The 24,426-nt window shown below is 38.5% G+C and overlaps 1 protein-coding gene across 1 annotated transcript in view; it reads right to left on the bottom strand.

The window, feature by feature from the left end:
- Positions 1-24,426, bottom strand: part of NUBPL (nucleotide binding protein like) — a 340,415-nt gene that overhangs the window by 310,440 nt on the left and 5,549 nt on the right. The window contains exon 4 of the mRNA XM_043980572.1: positions 12,885-12,919. Within this exon, the coding sequence (XP_043836507.1) occupies positions 12,885-12,919 (35 nt within the window). The remainder of the gene's footprint in view (positions 1-12,884; positions 12,920-24,426) is intronic.

Below are 24,426 nucleotides of genomic sequence, written 5' to 3' on the forward strand. Positions count from 1 at the left end.
ACCCTCTATGGCCTCTTTCTGCTCAGCAGCAATGACCCCTAGCCCTTTCACACAGTACAACTGCCAGAAGTGAACAGCTCTCATATGTTCCCTACAAGAAACAAGCAAACTAGAATTAAAGCATGTGAAATATTTTAGTCCAAAAATGTTCCCTTTTAAATGCTACAGACAATACCGTTCTCATCCCAAGTTCATTCTTAGAGTTTTTCATCTTTTGAAATGAAGGCTTTAAAGCCTAACACTTTTCCTTTTTCATAAAATGTTGTACTGCATGGGTATAATTTTAATATATCATTTTTGTTTCTCTTGTTTGGTTTTTTAAAAAATAATTAAAACACAGATGTTGAACTAACAAGAGGAAATTACACTTTAAAGGCTACTAAGCCTTATTATTCCAGAACATAAACTACTCCCTGACCATTCATTGAGATGTTTTTTCAAGGCATTTAACTCATTCAGGCCATTACTAAATTATACTAATGAATCTAATGAAGTATTAATGAAACTCCCTGAGTGCTTACCATATTTTTAAAGAAAAAACTGGATCAATTACTTTTTATTCCCTGGCAAAGAGCCTAAAATACTTTCCATTTATCCTCATTTTGTTACAACGCTATGACTCTTTGCTTCCATAACAAAAACAATAATAAGAAGAATCAATTCATTTATGTTTTACAATTGTCAGTATCCTGTACTCAAAACAACTCTGTGAAATGGACAACACAGGTATTGCTATCCCCATTTTATGGCTGAGGACACTATGGTTCAGAAAAATTTAGTGGCAACTCTGAGGTATCACAAATATAACAAATATAACAAAAACAGAAAATATTGGATGTTGGAAAGGATGTGGGAAAGCTGGGACACTAATCCACTGTTGGTGAAGTTATGAAAAGAACCTACCATTCTGGAGAGCAATTTGGAACTATGCCCAAAGGGCTATAGAACTGTGCATACCCTTTGATAAAGCAATACCACTGCTAGGTTTATATCCCAAAGACATCCCCAAAAAGAAAAAAAGACCCATTTGTACTGTGAGAAAATAATGCCCAGAGGTCCCCCCTGTTTGAAGGGATTATATTAAGATTGACTTGATTGGCAGCTAGGTGGCACAGTGGATAAAGCACCCGCCCTGGATTCAGGAGAACCTGAGTTTAAATCCAGCCTCAGACACTTGAAACTTACTAGCGTGTGATCCTGGGCAAGTCACATAACCCTCATTGCCCCGCCCAAAAAAAAAAAAAAATGATTGGATCGACTTTGCTGATTGACTCACTTGAAGTTGACTTGATTGAAACCATACCTACTTACCTGAGAGCCTGGTCCTCAAGGGGGGTGTGTTCTCTGAACTCTGACCTCAGGCACATTCTGCTCATGAACTGCCCTCAAGTCCAGTGAACCAATGGATTTGGGTGATGCTAGCCAATTAGCTTGGAGTAGTGTGTAGAGGCCACCTCTCATCCAGACTCAGAGGTAACTTCTGCTCTCACAGGCACAGGAACTTCCTCTTTTTTTGGCCTGAGACTGCAAGGTGGTGAGGGCACCTTGTTCTGACTTTTCTATCCTAGGTATGTAGGGCTTCTAAACTTCCTGAATTCTATGTGTTCTCTTTACTAATATCTAATATACTTTAATAAATGCTTAATTCCCAAAAAACTGGTGCTAAAGCTTCTAATTTATAAGTAACAAATATATTAGAAATCTCAGCTAATTTTCCCCAAACATGGGACAAAAATAAGGCAACCACATATAGTTTTGCACATCACAGTACAAAAATATATCAGCTCTTCTTCACCAATACAACGGTACAAGAAAGTTCCAAAGGACTAATGATGGAAAAGGCTCTCCAAATCCAGAAAAAAAAAAAAAAGAACTGTGGAATATGGGTGCTGATTGAACCATACTATTTCTTTTGGTTTTGGTGCTGTTGTTTTTCTTTTTTGAGCTTTTTCCTTTTTGCTCTGATTCTTCTCTTATAACATAACTAATGCAGAAATATGTTTAATGTTATTATATATATATATATATATATATATATATATATATATATATATAACCTATATCAGATTACCTGCTGTCTAGGGGAGAGGGGAGAGAGGGGAGGGAGGGAGAAAAATTTGAAATTGGAAATCTTATATAAACAAATGTTAAAAACTATCTCTACATGTAACTGGAAAATAACAAAATACTTTTACTTTTATATATATATATATATATCAGCTCTTTTGTGGTGGCTAAGAATTGGAAATCAAAGGAATGCCTATCAATTGGGTTATGGCTAAACAAACTATGGCATATGATGGTAATGGAATATTACTGTGCTATAAGAAATGACAAGCAGGATGATTTCTGAAAGGCCTGAAAAGACTTGGATGAACTGGTGCATAGTGAAGTGAGCAGAACCAAGAGAACATTGTGCACAGAGAGAAAGCAATATTGTTTGATGAAGAACTGTGAAAGACTTAACTATTCTCAACAATACAATGATCCAATACAATCCCAAAGGACTAATGATGAAACATACTATCCAACTCCACAAAAAGAACTGATATTGATAGAACACAGACTGAAGCATGCTATTTTTCAATTTCATTTTTTTCTTTTACTCTAGTTTTCTTATACAAAATGATTAATATGGTAATGTTTTACATAATCATACATGTATAACCTATATCTGATTGCTTACCACCACAGGGAGGGAAGAAGGAATAAAAATTGGAACCCCAAACTATAAATAAAAATATTTATTAATTAAAAAAAATAAACAGAAGTAGAACACACAAAAAATAAAATAAAATAAAGTTTGGTGGATGACCCTGATTAGAGAGGGTGGAAGGCAGCCATTGGAGAACTTCTCCCTGTTGTTGTTTATATTTCATTCTTGAAGACCATGACATCGGGGTGATGCATGACTGGCAGTGAATTGGATTTAAGTGAGGGAGGGCTATGCAAGGTCACCAACCTCACTCTTTCCTCCAGAGCCATCTGGGTCCAGTGGCAAGACAGACATCAGGAGACTGGAGATGGCCCCGGATATTTGAGGCAACTGGGGTTAAATGACTTGCCCAGGATCACACAGCTAGTAAGTGTCTGAGGTGACATTTGAACTCAACTCCTCCCATCCTCAGGGCCAATGCTCTCTCTACTGCACCACCTCACTACCCAGAACTTATTCCAGATCCTCCATTTAAGGAAAGAGCCCAGAGCAGCCATAGCATCATTTCCCACCCCACCCCCCCTCTCCCCACAGGATTTCATTATATTTCCCATATGGGGCACCCTCCTGGCCTTTGCCTTCCCCTCTTTGTTCAGATCCTTTTTACACATAGTCTTCTTCCATTAGACTATGGACTCCTTGAGGGCAGGAATTATCTTTTGTCATTCTTTGTATCACTACCACTTCACACATTGCCTGGCATACAGTAGGTGCCTAAATTTTTTTTTTACTTTGAGCATAAATTTAGAGCCAGTAGGTTCATGAGGTTATATCTAATGCAACTCCTTGACAGATCTGACAGATCAGTTAACTCAAGGTAAAAGAGGTTCTTGGACTTCAACTTCAGCAATGTTTCATATAGCTAGTATCAGAGCAGAGAAGTGGCCAGGTGGCACAGTGGAAAAAACACTGGGCTTGGAGTCAGAAAGACCAGAGTTCAAATTCAGCTCCTGACACTTACTAGCTGTGAAACCCTTGGCAAGTTACTTAAACGCCATCTGCCTCAGTTTCTTTTTTTTTCTTTTTTTTTTTTTTGTGAGGCAATTGGGGTTAAGTGACTTGCCCACGGTCACACAGCTAGTAAGTGTTAAATGTCTGAGGCTGGATTTGAACTCAGGTACTCCTGACTCCAGGGCTGGTGCTCTATCCACTGCGCCATCTAGCTGCCCCTGCCTCAGTTTCTTCAACTGTAAAATGGAGGTAATAATAGCATCTACCTGTCAGAGTTGTTATGAAGATCCAATGAAATAACTGTAATGTGCCTGGCACATAGTAAGTGCTTAATAAATGCTTCCTTCTTTCTTACCTTCCTCCCTTTTCTTCTTTATGCAGTTATTCTGGAGAACATGATTTAAACTGTCATGTCCACATTCATGTTACCACCACCCTAATTCTAATAATGTATAAGGTGTTGTTTTCAATGAATAATATTTAAAGTAATATTAAATGGTAGTATAGCTATACCTTGTTCTGCAAAAACACTTTTAAGTGAAGTATTAAAAATTACATAGAGCAATTAGTGCCATAGGAACAATGTAGTGATACGCGATTATTGGCCAAACAATGTTACAAAAGGATTTTATTACTTTACAGTGGAATTGCATTATAATGCCCAGTATTAAGGATGTTAGGATAGATTTCTCCCCAGGTTCTGCTGTCCTCAGAACTCCAATGCTATATCATTACCTATAATGTAGCCCCCAATTCTAACAGTATCCCAAGGCTCTGTCCTGGATCTTCTCTCCCTGTTCTCTTCTGGTGACCTCATCAGTTTACATGGGCTTAATCATCACCTGATGACAACTTAACACACCTGTATTTCCAGCCCTCGTCTTTCTCTTGAGATCCAGTCCCAAACAGCCAACTTCCTTTTAGACATTTTGAACTGAATGCTCCATAAGCATCTCAAACTCAATATGTTTAAAAAAAAAAAAAAAGATTATGATTTGTCCCTCTCAAACCCATCCAACCTTTCATTCACACAGGTTTGAACCCTCAGTGTCATCCTTAACTCCTCCCACCACATATCCAATCAGTTGCCAAATTTTATTTCTAATTCCACACCTCTCTCTATCAGTCTTCTCTCCATTCACTCACCACCTCACTCTCCTTTAGCCAGACTATTTCAATAGCTTCATAATTGCTCTCTCTGCCTAAAGATGCTCGCAGTGGTTTTCCTAAAGCACAAGTCTGACCATGTCACACTCCTGTGGTTCCCTATTTCTGCATCTATAAAATTAACATACTGGACTAGAGGGCTTCTTCGGTCCCTTCCCAACTATGTCACCTCTAAGATCAAACATAAACTCCTCTATTTGGCATTTAAAATCCTTCACAACATATTTTCTACTTACATTTCCAGTTTTTTTATAGATTGTTTCCTTTCATGCACTCACTGTCTTAACCAAACTGGCTTTCTTCCTGTTCTTCATACATAATACTCCCATTGCACAACCCTGTGCCTTTGAACTGGCTGTTCCCTCTACCTAGGATGGACTTCCTCATAACCTCTGCCTCCCAGAATGCCTAGTTTCCTTCCAAAGATCAAGAACCACCTTCTACACGAAGTCCTTCTTGCTCTCCCCCAACTACCCAGATGCTAGTGCTTTGTCCCCTCCCCCCAATAATCTTGTATATTTATTTCATGTGTATAGGTTATTTTCCTCTACAGAATGTAAGTTCCTTGACTACAAGCACTGTTTCATTTTTGGCTTTGTGCCTCCAGCATCTCACACAGTGCTTGATAGCAGGCACTTGATAATTAGCTGTTGACTGAAATAATGTTGGTCAAGACAGCTTCATGTAGGGTATGCCTATATAAAAGATCTCCTACATTTGCTTTTACCAGAACCCTTCAATGTGAGAAACACCAACATCCTGAGATAAAAATTCCCAGTTTCTCCTAAAATAGTTAAAACACTTCAAATAATCCAAAAATATTTTATGTTACGGAACTGCCCGTTTCCATTTGTGCAGAAACAAAATCTGGAAAGAAAAAAACTTAACTTTCTTTATGTGATGATGACAACAATGAAATTAGCTTGAGGCAAAAAATGAAGAAGGAAAACTATCTCCAAATGTAAGCTTTTCTATAGATAATACAGGTTCCTTTTCTGTCTCTGGGTACAAGAAGAGACATTGTACTCATGATGTACTATTGAGATGTAGAGAAAAAATAGAAAAAGGTGAGAATTTGATTTTACTGAAAGAATTGTTAGAAACAGTATGAATGCAGGGCAGGCACTGGAGTCAGAAAGGCTGGTCCCTCTGACACTAGCTCTGTGCCAAGTAACTTCAGTTCTAAGTGTCCCTGAGCAACTCTTAGATGTGGTGATCAGTAGAGAAAATTTCTACCCTGGGAGTACTCCATACAGATGAAATCAGAAGTCTGGACTTCCTCCTCACAAAATTTGTTGAATTGTGAGGGAAATGTAGGACAGAGAGGTGGGGAATAAAGATAGAGATTTAGGATTTATCAGCATAGAAGTAATAGCTGAAGATGTGGGAGTGAGTGATATCAAATGAAAGGGAATCAAGACAAAGAAAAAGCCCAGAGGACACCTGCCTACAAGGATGAATTTTAAACTCTTAGGAACTCTGTATTTGAAAGATGTTTAAAAAAAGAAACTGTATTTATGTGTAACAGCTGATTCCCCTTCAGCAAATTTCACTATGTGCATATTTCAGGATTTTAATCCTTTATGTATTACATCACAAAAACCATGTTGAGAAGCAGCCAGGCATATCAAGAGAGAACCAACCTTGGAGTCAGGAAGACTTGAGTTCAAATCCTTACTCTGACACATATGGTTAATTATCCATGAGAAAATCATTTAACCTCTCAATATTGTCCAAGAACCTATTAATAGCAGAACTGCCAATGTGGTCTCGAAAGGGAGTTTCCAAAAGCTGGTTGTCTACATCAATGAAATCATAGCTCCCCACCAAAATAAAAGGGTGTCATTTCTCTATACTAGATTATAAAATAAAGGACAAAATATATTCCCTATATGTAATTAACCTCTAAACAAAGCCTGATGTTACTCATGCCCTAGAACTATGGTTCATAACCTGGGGTCCATGAACTTGTTTTTTAATATTTTGATACCTGTATTCCAATATAATTGATTTCTTTTGTAATCTTATGTATTTTATTTTATGCATTTAAAAATCTTATTCTGAGAAAAGTACCACAGGCCTCAGCAGATAGCCAAAGGGGTTCATGACACAAGAAAGGTTAAGGACTCTTTCCTGTCATCCTAAACTCCAATGCCCAGATACAGAAATGGACCTACCAAAATGCAAAATATGTACATGCTCTTGCCTCAATCGTGTCCTGACAATAAGGATCTCTAAAGTCTGGCCTCAGAACAAAGAATAAAGGTGAACCTGACCATTCCACTCTACTTGTCCTATAGTATTCCTTCCCTTTCTCTTCTACTCTCCTGGAGCTGAAGACCTAGAACATTAATGCAGGTGGATAAGAAGGAATGGAAGAAAAAGGGCTAGGACAATCTTCTTTATTATTAATAAAAGTTTACCTTAAAATATATTGGCACATGTAAGATTCAGTCAAACTTCATTGCAAGCATTAATTAAGAACCTACCATATGTCTGAAGCCAGTCATTAGATGATGGGGATACAAAAATGAAATATCCCCTTTCCTCAAGAGATTTAGATTCTACAGGGGAAAGCAACATAAATATATAATATTATACACAAAATCAAGACAACTTGTATATTTGGCCCTGCTCTTTCCTAAGCAGACTACATATGTTTCATGTAAGACTCCGTTATTTTATTTTTCCAATAAGACAATGGTTTAATAGAATTATACTCCTGATACCAACAAAAGCCTCCTTATACCACAAAAGCCTGATACCAACTTTAAATAAAATTACAACTATCACTATACTAAGTCAAATAGAAATTACATAATACTAAAGCTTTCTAAAATGTATATAAACCTGGTGCAGCTAGGTGGTACAGTGGATAAAGCACCAGCCCTGGATTCAGGAAGACTTGAGTTCAAATCCGACCTCAGACACTTGATACTTACTAACTGTGTGACCTGGGCAAGTTGCTTAACTCTCACTGCCCCACAAAATAAATAAATAAATAAAATGTATATAAACCAGTTAAATAAAACAACATAGTAAACAGGGAGGCTAGGTAGCACAGTGGATAGAGAGTCAGGCCTGGAGTCAGGAAAACCTGAGTTCAAATCTGGCCTCTAACTGTGTGACCCTGGGCAAGTCACTTAATCCTGTTTGCTACAGTTTCCTCAGCTGTAAAATGAGCTGGAGAAGGAAATGGCAAACCACTCCACTATCTTTGCCAAGAAAACCCCGAATGGGGTCATGAAGAGTCAGACAACTGAAAAGACTGAACAATAACAACAACATAGTAACAGAAAAAAAATCACCAAAAAAATGCTATATCATAGGATATGGTGTTACAATTTACTGTTAAAAGTCACCTTCTTTCTCCTTATTTCCTTCTTTTTTAATGAAATAAATCTAATACTGATCCTGAATAAGCATCATGGAATTCAGGGGACCTTCTTTAGGGAAACTATTCAGAGGTCTCTGAGGGGACAAAACATTCCTTATGGCTTTTTGGTAAACAATCGAAGAACTAGGTGATTCTTACGCCTCCATGGCCCTCTTCCACCATTCCACCACCATTAAGAATACATAGGGGAGGGGGCGGCTAGGTGGCACAGTAGATAAAGCACTGGCTCTGGATTCAGGAGTACCTGAGTTCAAATCCGACCTCAGACACTTGATACTTACTAGCTGTGTGACCCTGGGCAAGTCACTTAACCCCCATTGCCCGGCAAAAAACCAAAACAAAACAAAAAAAAAGAATACATAGGGGAGGGAGCAGCTAGGTGGCGCAGTGGATAGAGCACCGGCCCTGGAGTCAGGAGTACCTGAGTTCAAATCCGGCCTCAGACACTTAACACTTACTAGCTGTGTGACCCTGGGCAAGTCACTTAACCCTTATTGCCCCCCCCAAAAAAAAAAAGAATACATGGAAACACAGGCCTGAGAGCTGTTAGATATTTTAGTTCACTTCATGGATGGGCAGAAAACAGTCATCTCATGATGATATGATTTTCTGCAACATTTTTAAAAGTCTCAAGCTACTTGCTACAAGAGCCCGTCTTTTGACACCAATATCCTCCCAATGATGCTAAACGGTTATGAGTCACGGAACATGATATTTTTGGAAGAATCAAAATTGTGGGTAACCAAAAGGCAATGACGAGTCATACAGTGGGAGTGGACAGGCTGTAGCAAATTACCAACAACGACTTATTATGCATAAAATAATGCTGCTGCTGATGATAGCTAGCAAAGCACTTTACAAATAGTATCTCATGTGAGAGTCGCAAAAACTTTAGTAAGAGCTATTATTATCATCCCCATTTTACAGATGAGAAAACTGAGGGAGAGGGGTTAAGTGACTTGTCCGGGATCACAGAGTAATAGCTCTTAGATCAGAATGAAAAATATCATTAAAGACATTTGAGTTAAATATGATGAAGTAGTAACTGGACTTGAAGCCAGGTCCAGGAAGACCTGGGCTTGAATCCTGTCTCAGATTAATTATGTGACCCAAGGCAAGACAGAGAACCTCTCTAGTCCTCACTTTCCCCATCTTCAAAGTGACGGATGGATTTGACAACTGCTAAGGTTCCTTCCAGCTCTGAAATATATGATCCAAAAGCCTGATACCCAACTTTTTGTAAAATTAAAACTATCACCATATCAAATCAAATAGAAATTACATAATTCTAAAGCTTTCTAAAATATAAATAAATAACTAAGCAAAACAACATAGTAATAAGCAAGGCAGCTAAATGCCACAGTGGATAGAGAGCCTATGTTCTCCAATCTTTTGTAAGACCAGCAAAGATGGGGCTGGTCAAGAGACAATGGGGCACGGTCCAAACTGCTATGCTGTTATTCTTGAGAAAATAAAAGAACCAGATGAAAGCTTCCAACATGCTGAGTGTTTCTTTTATGGAAGACTTACAAACAGACAAGGATGGGAATCACACAAGAAGGCATGAAGATATACCAGTGGAAGGACTTTCCACCCAGCATTCCTGGCATAAAGATATCACAAATTCAGCAAGTTTTCTAAGATGGCATGTGACTGAGAGACAGTGTGATGCAGAGGAAAAAGAGCTAGCCTCAGAGTTAGGGAGTTAGGAGTTCAGATCACCACTGGGATGAATACTAGTTGTGACCTGGACCAAGTTATTTAACCTCTCCAAGTCTTACAGCAACACTCTAACCTTGTAAGTTACAGAACAGTGGCTGACCACTGGAGGTTCCTTACAGCACTGAAATCACTATAGAACTGAAATCACAGGTAGTCGGGGCAGGTAGGTGGTGCAGTGGATAGACCACTGGCCCTGGAATCAGGAGGACCTGAGTTCAAATCCAGCCTCAGACACTTGACACTTACTAGCTCTGTGACCCTGGTCACTGAACCCCAATTGCCTAAAACATCCAGGGCCAGTCATCTTAATGTATATATTGCCACTGGACCCTGATGTCTCTGCAGGAGAGAGTGAGAATGGTGACTTTGTACAGCCCTTCTTCACGTATATCTAATTTACTGCAAGTCATGACTGACATCACTTCCTGACATCAGGAATGAAAGACAAACAACAATGAAATCATGGGTCCAGACAAACAATAATAGTAATAAAAATAATAAAAGTACTCACTATGTACCAGGCACTATGATAAGCACTTTACAATTATTACCACAACTGATCCTCCTCTGGTTTACTAAGATTAGCAAAAGGAAATGACCAACGTTTTCACCAAACAATTACTTCCTGCTTGTTACTTCATCTCCAGCCGAGATGTTCCAGACTCAAGGCTCTTCACTTAAGATGCTGATTTCTATAATGATTAGACAACTGATGACTGGAAGTAAATGATATTTCCCTGAGATGAACCTAAAATTATCTTCTTTGGGTTTAAAAAACTCTTTCCTACTGTTGCCCCTCTTAAAAGAAAACCTCCCTTCTTAGGGGGATGGGGATGGTGAAGGGTAGGGTTGGGGGATAGGCAGGGAAAGAGGAAAACTTGAATCAAAAGACCTTAATTAAATTCCTGGCTCCATAATTTATCATCCACATGGTCTTGAGCCAGTCATTTAATTTCTTGGGTATTCAGTTTTTTCATCATTATTATGGGGTGAAGGTTAAAACTTGCCCTGTTTATGGAATAGTTTTCATGATGATCCAATGAGATTATGTATGTGAAAGCACTTCATAAACTCACTTTTATACAAAAGTATGGGTTTACAAAGTGCTTTCCCCACAACCCTGACCTAGGTAATACAGATATATTTAATTCCATTTAATAGATAAGGAGACAGAAATGCAAATAAAATGACCTGCCCAAAGATATATTATGTATCTGAGACAGAATACAATCATGGGTCCTGATCCCAAGTCAGGCAATCATCCTCCTATACCATAATGTCCTACAAAGCATCATGTAAGTGTAATTTATAACTGTAGTCATTATTCCTTGGTCTGATAGCGTTTTTCTTTTTTCTGTCTCTCCCTATGATTCCACTCTGCTTAACACAAAGACTTCCTCTACCAACTATATGGGGTAAAAAACTAGGAGAGAGAGTTAAAAGGAGGGATGAAGAATCAGAATCCAAAAATATCTGAACAGGATAGAATGGTGGGCTAAATCTACTAAGATTAAATGTAACAAGCATAAATATAAAATTTCACACTTAAAAAAAAAACTTCACAAATACAAGACAGAGGTGGGAGTAGGCTAGAAAGCAGTTCAACCAAAAAACACTGGGAAATTTTAGTGGACTAACTGCAAGCTCAATGAGTCAACAGTAAAATGTGAAAGCCAAAAAGAAAAGAAAAAAAAAAAAACCTAAGCTATATTAAGAAAGGCACAGTTCATGGGGCAGCTAGGTGGCGCAGTGGATAGAGCACTGGCGCTGGAATCAGGAGTTCCTGAGTTCAAATCCGACCTCAGACACTTAACACTTACTAGCTGTGTGACCCTGGGCAAGTCACTTAACCCCAATTGCCTCACTAAAAAAAAAAAAAAAAAGAATATAAAAAGAAAGGCACAGTTCTGGGGGCAGCTAGGTGGTGCAGTGGATAAAGCACCAGCCCTGGATTCAGGAGGACTTGAGTTCAAATCTGGCCTCAGACACTTGACACTTATTAGCTGTGTGACCCTGGGCAAGTAACTTAACCCTCATTGCCCCCCCCCCAAAAAAAGGCACAGTTTTGAGGATTAGAGAGTTAGTTCCCCACTATACTCTTGCCCTAGTGGTCTAAACATCTGAAATACTGAATTCACAATCCTAGGTACCATACTTTAGGGAAGACAGTGATAAACTAGAGAGTGTCCAGGGCAGGGCAACCAGGATACAAGAATCAATCAGTAGAAGCTGAAAAGAGACAAACTTAGGTTTAATATAAAGGGGAGGGGAGGGGGATAGCAGGGGGAATTCCTAATTAAAACTATCCAAAAGTGGAATGTGTTGCCTTAGGAAATGCCTATCAGGGATGACCCAGATGACCCCTTGTGGGGAAGGTAATAAAAAATGTTACTACTTCCAACTATCACCACCAAAGATGAGTTATGCCAGCACTGACCCATGCCAAAAGATCTAGAAAAGAAGATCTGTACAAGGTAAGGATTGGCGCTGGGAGTCAAGAAGAATGTTATTCTTTATATAACATGTTACTCCTCAAGCTAGGGGAAGCTAAGTGGCATAGTGGATGAAACACTAGGCCTGGAATCAGAAAGACCTGAGTTCTAATTTAGCTTCAGACACTTAGTAGTTGTAAGACACTTAACTTTTCTTGGTCCCAGTTTTCTCATCTCTAAAATGAGGATATAATAGCACCTCCCTCACAAGGTTGTTGTGAAAATGAATTGTGATAACATATGTAAAGATTTACAAATCTTAAAACGATATATAAATGCTACTATAAATGCTACTATTATTATTATTACTGTTTCTTAAAAACAAGAACATTTGTTAGCCACTTACACCATATATAAATAACATTAGTATACTCATTAACTCTAACTTCTTTCAATTTTCCAAAAATCTAATGGCATTTCCATTTATTTACCTACATACCGAATCATTTGCTCCCAAAGCAAGTGCAAGATTCACTGAAAAGGAAAAAAAAAAGAAATTTCATTAAGATTTTCTAATACTTTTCAAGAGATTTTTCTATTCAAATGCTTATAATATGATAACCAAAGTATAAGTAATTTTTTTTAGTATAAGTAATTTAAATACATCTCCCCTTGCTTGGAAAATACCACAGAAAATAAAAGTAAATGGTGATTTTCAAAAATAACTATCAAATTACTTCCCCCAAATTGAAACTTTAAATAAGGCATTTAACCTAGCAAAAGAAATTTCTCTTGAAATTTGAATTAACATTTCTCTTGAAAAAGTTATCAGATTTTTTTTTAAATAGAGAGCTTAATGTGAAAGCTTTTCAGGAGTATGTTGTTTATCACTGTGGGAAAAGTGCCTGCCTCATACTTGATTATAAATGGCCATGATGCTACTGATTTTTTAATATGAACTATAGGTACTCTGAAAATTATAAATGCCTCATTTATGATGACCTGTGTCTACGAATAGCTGGCCAAGATCCCTCCCTTCAGATCCTCAGACTAAAAACTGATCATCTGACTATCACATCTCATTCTCTCCTCCATGACCCTCCCCAAACAAGTCTCCCCCTACATATAAGCCACTGGATTCTCTTATCACTTCAGTAGTTAGTGACTGATTTAGCTGCAAGGAATGGCATTCTGTGTGATTCCAGCATTGCCACATTTCCTTTTAGCCACATGCTGTGCCTCATACAGGAAAAAAGGTTATAATTGCTGATTAGGTTATTGCTTCCCATAGACACAATGTGATGAGAGGAAACAGACCATTTCTGTCATTTATGGGCTAAATAGGAATTTGTGAGGTTGCACAACTGCTATGTACAACAAGAAAAATGTTACTAATGCCAAGCAACCAACTTACAAATTAACTTTTGGAACACGTTTGTTAGTTGTGAGTTCCTCTTGTGACAAAGGGGAAAGTAATAAAGAAACAGAACCATACCCTTGTCCATCCAACCTCAGAATTCTTCTACATCTAAAAAATTATTAGTATTCCAATCAAGATATGAAGGTAACATTCTGAAGAATGAATGGGAAACATACAAACGTGGAAAAAATGCATTATTACCCAAATAACTACCAACTTTTAAGGTTTTAATATCTAGAAATTGTAGTTACCGAGTTATCTTCAGAATTAACATTCTTTGCATTCCCAGGGGCCCTCAGAAATGGTTAGAATACTCCTCCTCATGTCTAACTTTCAAAATCTTGTCGTTGTTATTGCAGAGTCATTTTTCAGTCATGTCTAACTCTTCTTAACCCTATTTGGGGTTTTCTTGGCAAAGAAACTGAAGTGGTTTGCCATTTTCTCTTCCAGGTCATTTTACAGATGGGGAAAGTGAAAGAAACAGGGTTAAGTGACTTGCCCAGGGTCACACAGTGTCTGATGCCAAATTTGAACTCAGGAAGTTGAGTCTTCCTGACTGCAGGCCCAGAACTCTATCCACTGTGCTACCTACCATCTTATCTTCTTTCAAAGCTCAGTTCAAGTGCCACTTCCTCTATGTATACTTCCCTGATGCTTCCTAGCTGAGAATTTCTCCTATTTCCACAAATTTCTGTAGAGTACTTTATCCCAATCTTTCTTTTGTTGGATTACCCCCTACAAAGTATTATCTATATATGTACTTATCTATGTATATACTAGACTTGGAGTTAGGAATACATGAATTCAAATCCTGCCTCAGACATTCACTAGCTGTGAAACACTGGGCAAGTCACATCTCTGTGCCTCAGTTTCCTCATCTACAAAATGAGAATAACAACAGCACCTATATCCCAGGGTTGTTGTGAGAAGTAAATGAGATGGCATATGTAAAGATATTTGTAAACCTTAACAAACTGCATATGTATTCACTATTATTAGTATCATTATTATCATTTCAGCAAGACTTGACCATAAGCTTCTTGAGAACAGGAACTAAGTTAATTTTCATTTGCAAAACCCTATGGCCTAGCAAAAATCCTTAAAAGTAATGAGCATTTAATAAGCATCCATTGAGGAAGAAACAAGCCAACTGAAAGGGTCAAATATTTTAATTATCAAAGAGAAAGTCGAATCATTTACATTCTTCTCTATCTAGGACCGGAGCTCTTAACCCAAGGCCTATGAACTTGGTTTTGTTTTTTTTTAATTACTTTGATAACTACTTCAATATAATTGGTTCCCTTTGCAATCCTATATATTTTAAGTATTTAAAAACATTCTGAGTACTCCATAAGGCCTACCGAACACGATACAATAAATGTTAAGAGTCCCTTATCTGTGAGCTACATAGAACAACCTTAGCTAATAGTTAATTGAAGGCCAAGATAAACAAAGAGATAGTGAGGTAACACCTGACTGCTTCAAAAGAGTCCAAGCCTCCAAATGCAGACACAGCGAAAAACAGAGAGTATATAAGGAATCGCTATAATTTTTAAGGAACTGTGGAGGATAGGAGCACTGGAAACAAATAAATCAACTTTCAAAACAGGGAAAAGGTAGATTTCAGGAAGTACAGAACCAGGAATTTAAATGGATGCTCAGGAAAACTGTAGGACAGATTACTAATAGATAGTTAAGGAGCACTTAGAAATGGAAGTAGTAAGAGCCATGGTGAGATTTGCTAAGAATGTTATGCCCTACAAAACTCAATGACTATTTTAGGGGTACATCAGGTAGATGCCAGACACACTCCATCATATCTTGATTTCATCAGCGCATCTGACAAAACTTCTCGCATGGAAGAGCTACAAACCAGATGTTATTACAATCAGGATGATTCACAGCTAGTCGAACAATTGTAAACAATGTGTATTGCTTAATAATCAATCAATGTTAGTTTGGAAGAAAAATTTCAGTGTTACACTAACGGGCTTTGGAGTTGTTCTTTCCCAGTTCATTCTGTTTATTATAAATCGATGATGCAGGTGGCACACCTATCAACTCTGGAGATGCCACAAAGCTGGGATGGTGATAAAAGAGAATCAGGTTTCTAAACAATCACCTGAGAGATTAAAAATAACAAGATGAAATTGAATTCAGAAAAATAAGGATAAGGATTACAGGTCCCTGATTACACTGGTGTAAGGAACTTCCCTAAGTGAGAAAACTTCCTCTCTTAAGGCAAATGAACACATTTTCTACAACTTAGAAACTTATAGTCTTAGAGACTATAACTATGGCACCTGGGGGCGGGGGTGCAGCTAGATGGCACAGTGGATAAAGCACCAGCCCTGGATTCAAGAGGACCTGAGTTCAAATCTGGACTCAGATACTTGACATTTACTGGCTGTGTGACCCTGGGCAAGTCACTTAACCCTCATTGCCCAACAAAACAAAAACAAAAAAACAAAAACCATAGCACCTGAAAAACTGAGAGAATTTCAGTGCTTCGCCCAAGACCACACAGCCAGTATGTGTCAAAAAGAGGATGGGGCACAGCTAGGTGACACACCAGCCTTGGATTCAGGAGGACTTGAGTTCAAATCCAGCCTCAGACACTTGACACTTACTAGCTGTGTGACCTTGGGCAAGTCACTTAACCCTCATTGCCCCACCAAAAAAAAAAAATAGGATTTGAATCCAAATCTTCCTGGTTGGGTACTTAGCCACTATGTCATAACTGCTTCTCACAGGGATAGGATTTCTTCACTGGTTCTTCTTCCTTAAAAGTAATAAAGCAGGGGGGCAGCTAGGTGGCGCAGTAGATAAAGCACCAGCCCTGGATTCAGGAGGACCTGAGTTCAAATTCGGCCTCAGACACTTGACACTTACTAGCTGTGTGACCCTGGGCAAGTCACTTAACCCTCAATGCCCCACAAAACAAAATGTAATAAAGCAGAATCCATGCCTCTTGTTGGTCTTGTTGTCCATGGGGAGTTCCATAGATTTCACCTCACAAAACCACCAAAGTACTCTCTTATTGTCTCTTCAAGTGTATCTGAAGAAAGGCCACCAACAAAACAATTTTTAACAGTTTCTTTTGTTTTCATGGCTTTGGCCCTTTTAAGATCAATCACTTTGCCATTCAACTTGCGTTCTTTCTAGTCCAGATAAACACACAAGAAATACACAAGAAAAAGAAGATGGGTGAAAATCTGAATCATATGAAAAACAAAGAGAAGTGACCTCAAGATCAGTGTGTCAGCCTTTTAATGGGGCTACTTTCTATGTAACCTTAGGCTGCATGAATAGAAATCTATCTATAGCATCATGAAAAAAAAGACAGTCTCACTGTCTTCTGGCTAATCCGACCACATCTGTAGTCTCATGTTCAGTTCCCAGTACCACATTTAAGAGATACTGACAAAGGGCAGCTAGGTGGCTCAGTGGATAAAGCACTGGCCCTGAATTCAGGAGTACCTGAGTTCAAATCTGGCCTCACACTTTACACTTACTAGCTGTGTGACCCTGGGCAAGTCACTTAGCCCTCATTGCCCTGCAAAAAAAAAAAGAGAGAGAGAGAGAGATACTGACAAAGAGTATATCTAGGAAACATACACAACTTCCAGAGACTGTGTCATCTGGGGTACAGTTGAAGGACCTGGGGAATCTTTTACCTAGAAAAGAATATACTGAAGAGAGAACATGATCCCTATCTTTATCTATTTGAAGGGCTGTCACATGAAAGCAGAATTAGACTTCTCCTCTATAGCTCACCAGACATGGCCAAAAGTGAAGGCTGGACAACCAAAGACATTAGGAATGTTGGAGAGGAAGAACACTCTGCAATGAGTATGAGACTGAAAGCTTCTAAAGTCCCTTCCAACTCAGATTCAAGATTCCAATTTTAAAAGAACCGTATAAATAACTGAATGGCACTATTACTACTACAATTCAAAAAGCCAGACAAAACGTTCCACACACCCACACAAACAAAGCTGTTCCCAAGTCCATACGTTATGTAGCAAAATGAAGAAAGATATAAACACATGCTAATACTACAACAGTTTGTCAAAAGATAAAATTTTCATGTCTCAAGAAAGGCCTTCCCATCTAAAGAAAATTAAAATCATGCCGCTTGGAGGAAAGAATATTGATTAATTGAGAGATTGGTTTTATGAAAAAAATTTATTAAGCACTTACTATGTGCCAAGCAATGTGTTAAATGCTGAAGATACAAATACAAATAAATAAATAAATAAATAAATAAATAAAGACAGTCTCTGTCCTCAAGTACCTTACATTTTAATGGGGAAAACTTCATAAAGGGGGCACTTAGGTTGGAAAGTTACAGAGATGGTGAGTGATGTCTTAGGGGAATAGATAAACACATTCCACCTAGGAAAAACAGCAGAGTTGATATGATTCAGGGTTCAGGGTACCAGAATTGGGTTAGGGGAAGCAAGTGTGAGACAGATGTCAAAAGCTACCTAAACCTAAACTTAAAAAAAAAATACATAATTACCCACTAATAATAAATATGTTTGGGGCAGCTAGGTGGCGCAGTGGATAGAGCACCGGCCCTGGAGTCAGGAGTACCTGAGTTCAAATCCGGCCTCAGACACTTAACAGTTACTAGCTGTGTGACCCTTGGCAAGTCACTTAACCCCAATTGCCTCACTAAAAATAAATAAATAAATAAATATGTTTGTGTTTCTTAGAATAGCATCTAAAGTCTTAAGATACCATCCTATAACTCACAGAATGGATGTTCAGCCTCTAGCTTTTCTGATAAAGGCCTTAAAACTGGTAGCTACAAGTCTTTTACCCGCCCTTCAGTTCATTCATCACTTTCATTCCTTCCTATCCTACTGTTCTCCTTTTTTAGAGCAATAAGCTTCTACTTGCCATAGAAAGCTACACTTTCTTTATTCCCTTCTAGTCCAAATAATGAACTTATATAAGTCTTGGAAGTATTTTAGAGAAAAAAAAAAGTAAGTGCAAAAAAGTTTAATATGAGGGCTAATAGGAGAAAGAAAAAGCACCTGAACTTGGAAATTCAATTCAACAAGTATTTCCTTGGTGCCTAAAATGTACCAAAGACTGTGCTAGTGTTGAGTATACAAAACAAAAATGAAAAGTGCCCCTACATTCAAAGAGCTGGCATTCCCACTGGGAAGATACAATATATAAATAGAAAAGTAAAGACACAATTTATAAAAAGTAAATATTTATTGAATTCATTAATGAAGACTTGAGGTCTATGAACTTTTTTTTAACATGTTGATAACTATTTGAGTATGATTGGTTTCCTTTGTATCCTGTGTATTTTTTATGCATTTAAATGTATCATTCCAAGAAAGGGTCCACAGGCTTTACCAGATTGTCAAAAAGAGTCCACAACACAAAAAAAGGTCAAGAACCATTCCCCTGGTGTAGAGGAAAAAAACACTGAAGTGAGGATCAAGAAGCCTGGGTTCCAGTACTAAGTCTGTCACTATTGGCTTGAAAGAAAGGGAACCTACACCAAAGCCCTTCTCCCGTGCCTCATCAAGGCATAGAGCTGACCCTGAGCTGTCATATATTACATGTGTGAAATACAAAATCTTTGTCAGTTTCTTCCATGTTCAAAAGGTTTAGGTACACAGCCAAGTCTGGTTTATATATTTGCTGTATAAAGAACTGTCCAGCTAAGCTTAGAAAAACTCCAAACCAGGGAGTAGGTGAGAGCTGAGAGCTCTGGGAATGAGGAAAAAGCCATACTCATAAAATCAAAGATCCCCAAAGAACGGAGGGAAAAAAGCCATATGCCCCTTTCATTTCCTGAAAATTTCAACTCTGGGAAGACACAGACCCTTTGCTCAGTAAACATAATCAGGTCTGGCTCTTCCTGGTTATGTTCCTTGCCTCCAAATCCCTCCCCCACTTCTCCCCTTATTGAGATTTGCAAAGGTAGGAAGTTCTAAGGTAAAGAACGGAGATATTTTCATGAGCTGGAAAAAGCAGACTAGATGGTTCTGAACTGGTAGCTTAAAAGTAATCAATCCAATTCAACAAATACGTATTTAGCACCTCCAGGAAAAACTCTCACTATAATCAAGGATAAGAAAAATGACAATAACTAATAACATACCAACCATAATAGGTCCCAACCTATCTTTCCAGGCTTATTTCTAACTATTTACATTCCTAAAACCTTCATCCCAGACAAATCAGTTTATTCTTCGTCTCTCAAACCTATCTTATACTTTTGTACCCCTAGACTTTTACTTAAACTATCATTTCCCTGCCTCACTTTTCTCCAAATATCAAAACCTTACCCAACTCCCAAATTACTCCAGCCCATGATCCTACCTATGAACTCCAATGGTATTTCTGTCATTCACTTGTTGTTGAGTCATTTTTTTTTTCAGTCATGTCTCTCTATTCATGACCCAATTTAGGGGGATTTTTTGGCAGAGATACTGGAATGATTTGATATTTCCTTCTCTAACTCATTTTACAGATGAGGAAATTGAGGGAAATTGAGGTTTAAGTGACTTGTCTAAGGTCACACAGCTAGTAAGTACCTGGGGCCAGATTTGAACTCAAAAAGATGAGTCTTCTTTACACCAGGCCCAACACTCTATCCAATACACCACCTATCCACCCTGTAATTCAGTTAATAATTCAATTATTATTCAGTGTCTGAATCATTAATTTAATAATTCAATTCAACAAATGTTTATTAAATGCCTACTGCCTTTCATTGTATCCCCAGATATTAGAACAAAACCTAACACATAAAAGACCCTTAATAAATGATTGTTGACTTGGTTTGACTATTGTGTGCCTGGCACTATGCCAAAAAATTAATCATTCGCTGCTACTAACTTTTTAAAATGTACTGAAACAACAAAAAAAATGTACTGAAACGTTACTTAATAAGAAATATACTGACTTCTGGGAACGGAGCCAAGATGGTGGAGGAAAGACATTAAAAAAACAGAGCATCTGACACAATTACCCCCAAAACAGCCATAAAACAACCCCTAGAGCAGCAAAACCCACAAAAAGACAGGCTGAGATTATTTTACAGCCAAAGACAGATTAGAGGGGGCTGTGCTGGGCTGCATGTAGAGTCCAACCCCACAATCTGGATGACACAGTCCCCAAGCAGGCTGCACCAGAGAAACTTACCCCCAAGCCTCTGAATCAGCTATAGCACCAGCATCTTCTGGAACTAAGCTTACCATCGTGTGAGAGGGCTGAATGGCTGGGTGGGGTGGGGCGGGAAGGGGGGGGGGGTCATATAGGGTTGTCTATGAGACCTAAGGAGCAATTCAGCTATCCCACCCCAGCAGGGAACCAGAAAGAAATCTCAAGTGGTGGGAGGCCAAGGTAGGGGAGGGGTACAGGCTCATAAGAGCTAAGAACCACCACAGCACACAAAGTTCTGCTGGCTGGTTAATTAGCAAGTTGGCTTGAGGCTATCTTCAGATGAGAGAATAGGGCAAGTTAGAGAAAAACCTGCCCTTCCTCAAAGCAAAACACCTGGGACCATCTGAAGCTTAGAACAGTGCAGCTTAGAAGTAGGGCCCCACTGTAAGAGAGAGTTAAAAGTCAAGTAAAAGATAGCAAGATGAGCAAGCAAAGAAAATTGAGAACTATAGAAAGTTTCTTTACTAAAAAGGAAGATCAAGGTACACCCTCAGAAGAGGATAACAACCTCAGGGCCCCTACATCCAAAGCTTCCAAGAAAAACATGAATTGGTCTCAGGCCATGGAAGCACTCAAAAGGGACTATGAAAAGAAAGTAGAAGAGATAGAAGGAAGATTTAGAGAGGTGGGGGGAAAGAATGGAAAGAGAAATGAGAGCTGTGCAGGAAAGCTATGAGAAAAAAGTCAACAGTTTGAAAAGCCAAATGGAAAAGGAGATTAAAAAGCTGTCTGATGGGGCAGCTAGATGGCGCAGTGGTAAAGCACCAGCCCTGGATTCAGGAGTACCTGAGTTCAAATCCGGCCTCAGACACTTAACACTTACTAGCTGTGTGACCCTGGGCAAGTCACTTAACCCCAATTGCCTCACTAAAAAAACAAAAAACAACAACAAAAAGCTGTCTGATGAAAATTATTGCCTAAGAACTGGGATTGAACAAATGGAAGCTAGTGACTTTATGAGAAACCAAGACACAGTAAAGCAAATCCAAATGAATAAAAAAAATAGAGGACAATATGAAATATCTCCTTGGAAAAACAGCTGACCTGGAAAAGAGATCCAGGAAAAATAATTTGAAAACCACTGGACTACCTGAAAACCATGACTAAAATAAGAGTTTAGACAGCATCTTCCAAGAAATTGTCAGGAAAAATTGCCTTGATATTCTAGAAGCAGAAGGTAAAATAGAAATTGAAAGAATCCCCTGATCACCTCCTGAAAGAGATCCCAAAAGGAAAACCTCCAGGAATATTATAGCCAAATTCCAGAGCAATTCCAGAGCTCCCAGGTCAAGGAGAAAATATTGCAAGCAGCTAGAAACATGGAATTCAAATACTGCTAAAACAAGATCTAGCAGCATCTACATTAAAGGACCAGAGGGCATGGAATATGATATTCTGGAGGGCAAAGGAACTGGAACTATAGCCAAGAATCACCTACCTAGAGGGAAAAATGGACTTCAATGAAAAAGAGAACTTTCAGGCATTTGTGATGAAAAGACCTGAACAGAATAGAAAATTTGACTTTCAAATACAAGAACCTAAAGAAGCATAAAAAGGTAAACAGGAAAAAGAAATCATGAGGGATATTAGAAGACTGAACTGTTTACATTTCTACATGGGAAGATAATTCTAATTCATAAGAACTTTCTCAGTATTAGGGCAGCTGAAAGGAATACACTTAGAGGACACAGGTCTGAAATGAATATGAAGGGATGATATCTGTAAAGCATTTATTTTTTGTTTATCCTTGTTTTTTGTGGGGCAGACAGGGTGGGGTGGCTTATGTCTGGGGCCAGTTTGGGGCTCAGGGCCTCCTGGGTCCAGGGCTGGTGCTTTGTCCACTGTGCCACCTAGATAACCCATGATGACATCTTTAAAATAAAGTTAAGGGCTAAGAGGAATGCACTGGAAGAAAGGGAAAGAGAGGGGTAGACTGGGGCAAAGTAGCTCACATAAAAGAAACAAGAAAAAGCTTATGGAAGGGAGGGGAAGAGGGAAAAGGAGTGGGGGAGTAAGTGAACTTACTATCATCAGAATTGGCTCAAAGAGGGAATAATGTAAACACTCAAGTGAGTATAGTGATATATTTTGCTCTGAGGGAAAGTAGAAGGGGAAAGAGATAAGGGAGAGGGGAGGAGAGGGGAAGGAAGGAAGGGCAGATTAGGGGAGAGAACAGTAAAAAGCAAAACACTTTTGAGGAAGGTGAAGATCTGCATAACTGCACATGTATGACTTATATTGAATTGCTTGATTTCCTAAGGAGGGTTGAGGAGGAAGGGAGGTAGAAAATTTAGAACACAGTATTAGCTCAAAGACCTTAATCTCATCAGAGTTGGGCTCAAAGAGGGAATAATATACACACCCAATTGGGAGAAGTAATCTCTCTAACCCTACAGGAAAGTAGATGGGGAAGAAGATAAGGAGGGGAGGGTGAAAGTAGGAAGGGCAGAGCAGGACAGGGGGCAGTCAGAAGCAAAACACTTTTGAGGAGGAATAGGGTAAAAGAAGATAGAAAATAGAGTAAATATCATGAGAAGGGAATAGGATGGAGAGAAACAGTTATGATGATTGATTATAATGGCAAAACATTTGGTACCTACTTTGCTGGGCTATTGTGAAGAAAATTCTTTGTCACGTTTAAGGTACTATATAAAAGTTATGATGAACAGGATGCTATCGGAAAAACCTGGAAAGACCTACATGAACTGAAGCAGAGTGAAATGTACTGTATACAAAATAACAGCAATAGTGTAAGATGATCTGCTGGGAAGGACATGGTTATTTTCAGCAATGCAATGATCCAATATAACTCTGAAAGACTTACAAAAACTGCAATCCATCTCCAGAGAAAGAACTGATGGTATCTGAAAACAGATTGAAGCACAATCTTTTTTGACAGTTCCTTAATCTGAAGTTTTGTTTTGATCTGTTTTCTCTTACAACCTAGCTAATGTGGAGATGTTTTCCATGACTACTCATGTATAACTTATATTGAATTGCTTGAGTTCTTGGGGTTGGGGATGTGGGAAGGGAGGAAGGAAGAGAAGTTGGAACACAGAGTTTTAAAAAATTGATGTCAAAATTTGTTTTTACATGTAATTTGGAAAATAAAATTCTAAACAGAAAAAAAGAAATATACTTATTATTTAAATGTTTTCACTATTATTTAAGTGTTATTTAAGTGTTTTCACTATTGACTGCCTCTTCTCCTGAGTGTATCCTTGTCCCTTAGTGATTATAATACTGCTCCCTTCTGCTTTTCCTGTCTGACCACTCATTTTCCATGTCCCTTGATGGTTCATCACTTTTCTCCTACCCTCTAAGAGTGAGTGTTCCCTAAGGATCTAATCCTTGATCTAGCCCACTTCTCTTCTCTTTACTTTTACAAATAATCTCAACTACTCCCATGGGCTCAACTATC

This window comes from Dromiciops gliroides, chromosome 2, assembly GCF_019393635.1.
Source record: "Dromiciops gliroides isolate mDroGli1 chromosome 2, mDroGli1.pri, whole genome shotgun sequence".
Lineage (NCBI taxonomy): Eukaryota > Metazoa > Chordata > Mammalia > Microbiotheria > Microbiotheriidae > Dromiciops > Dromiciops gliroides.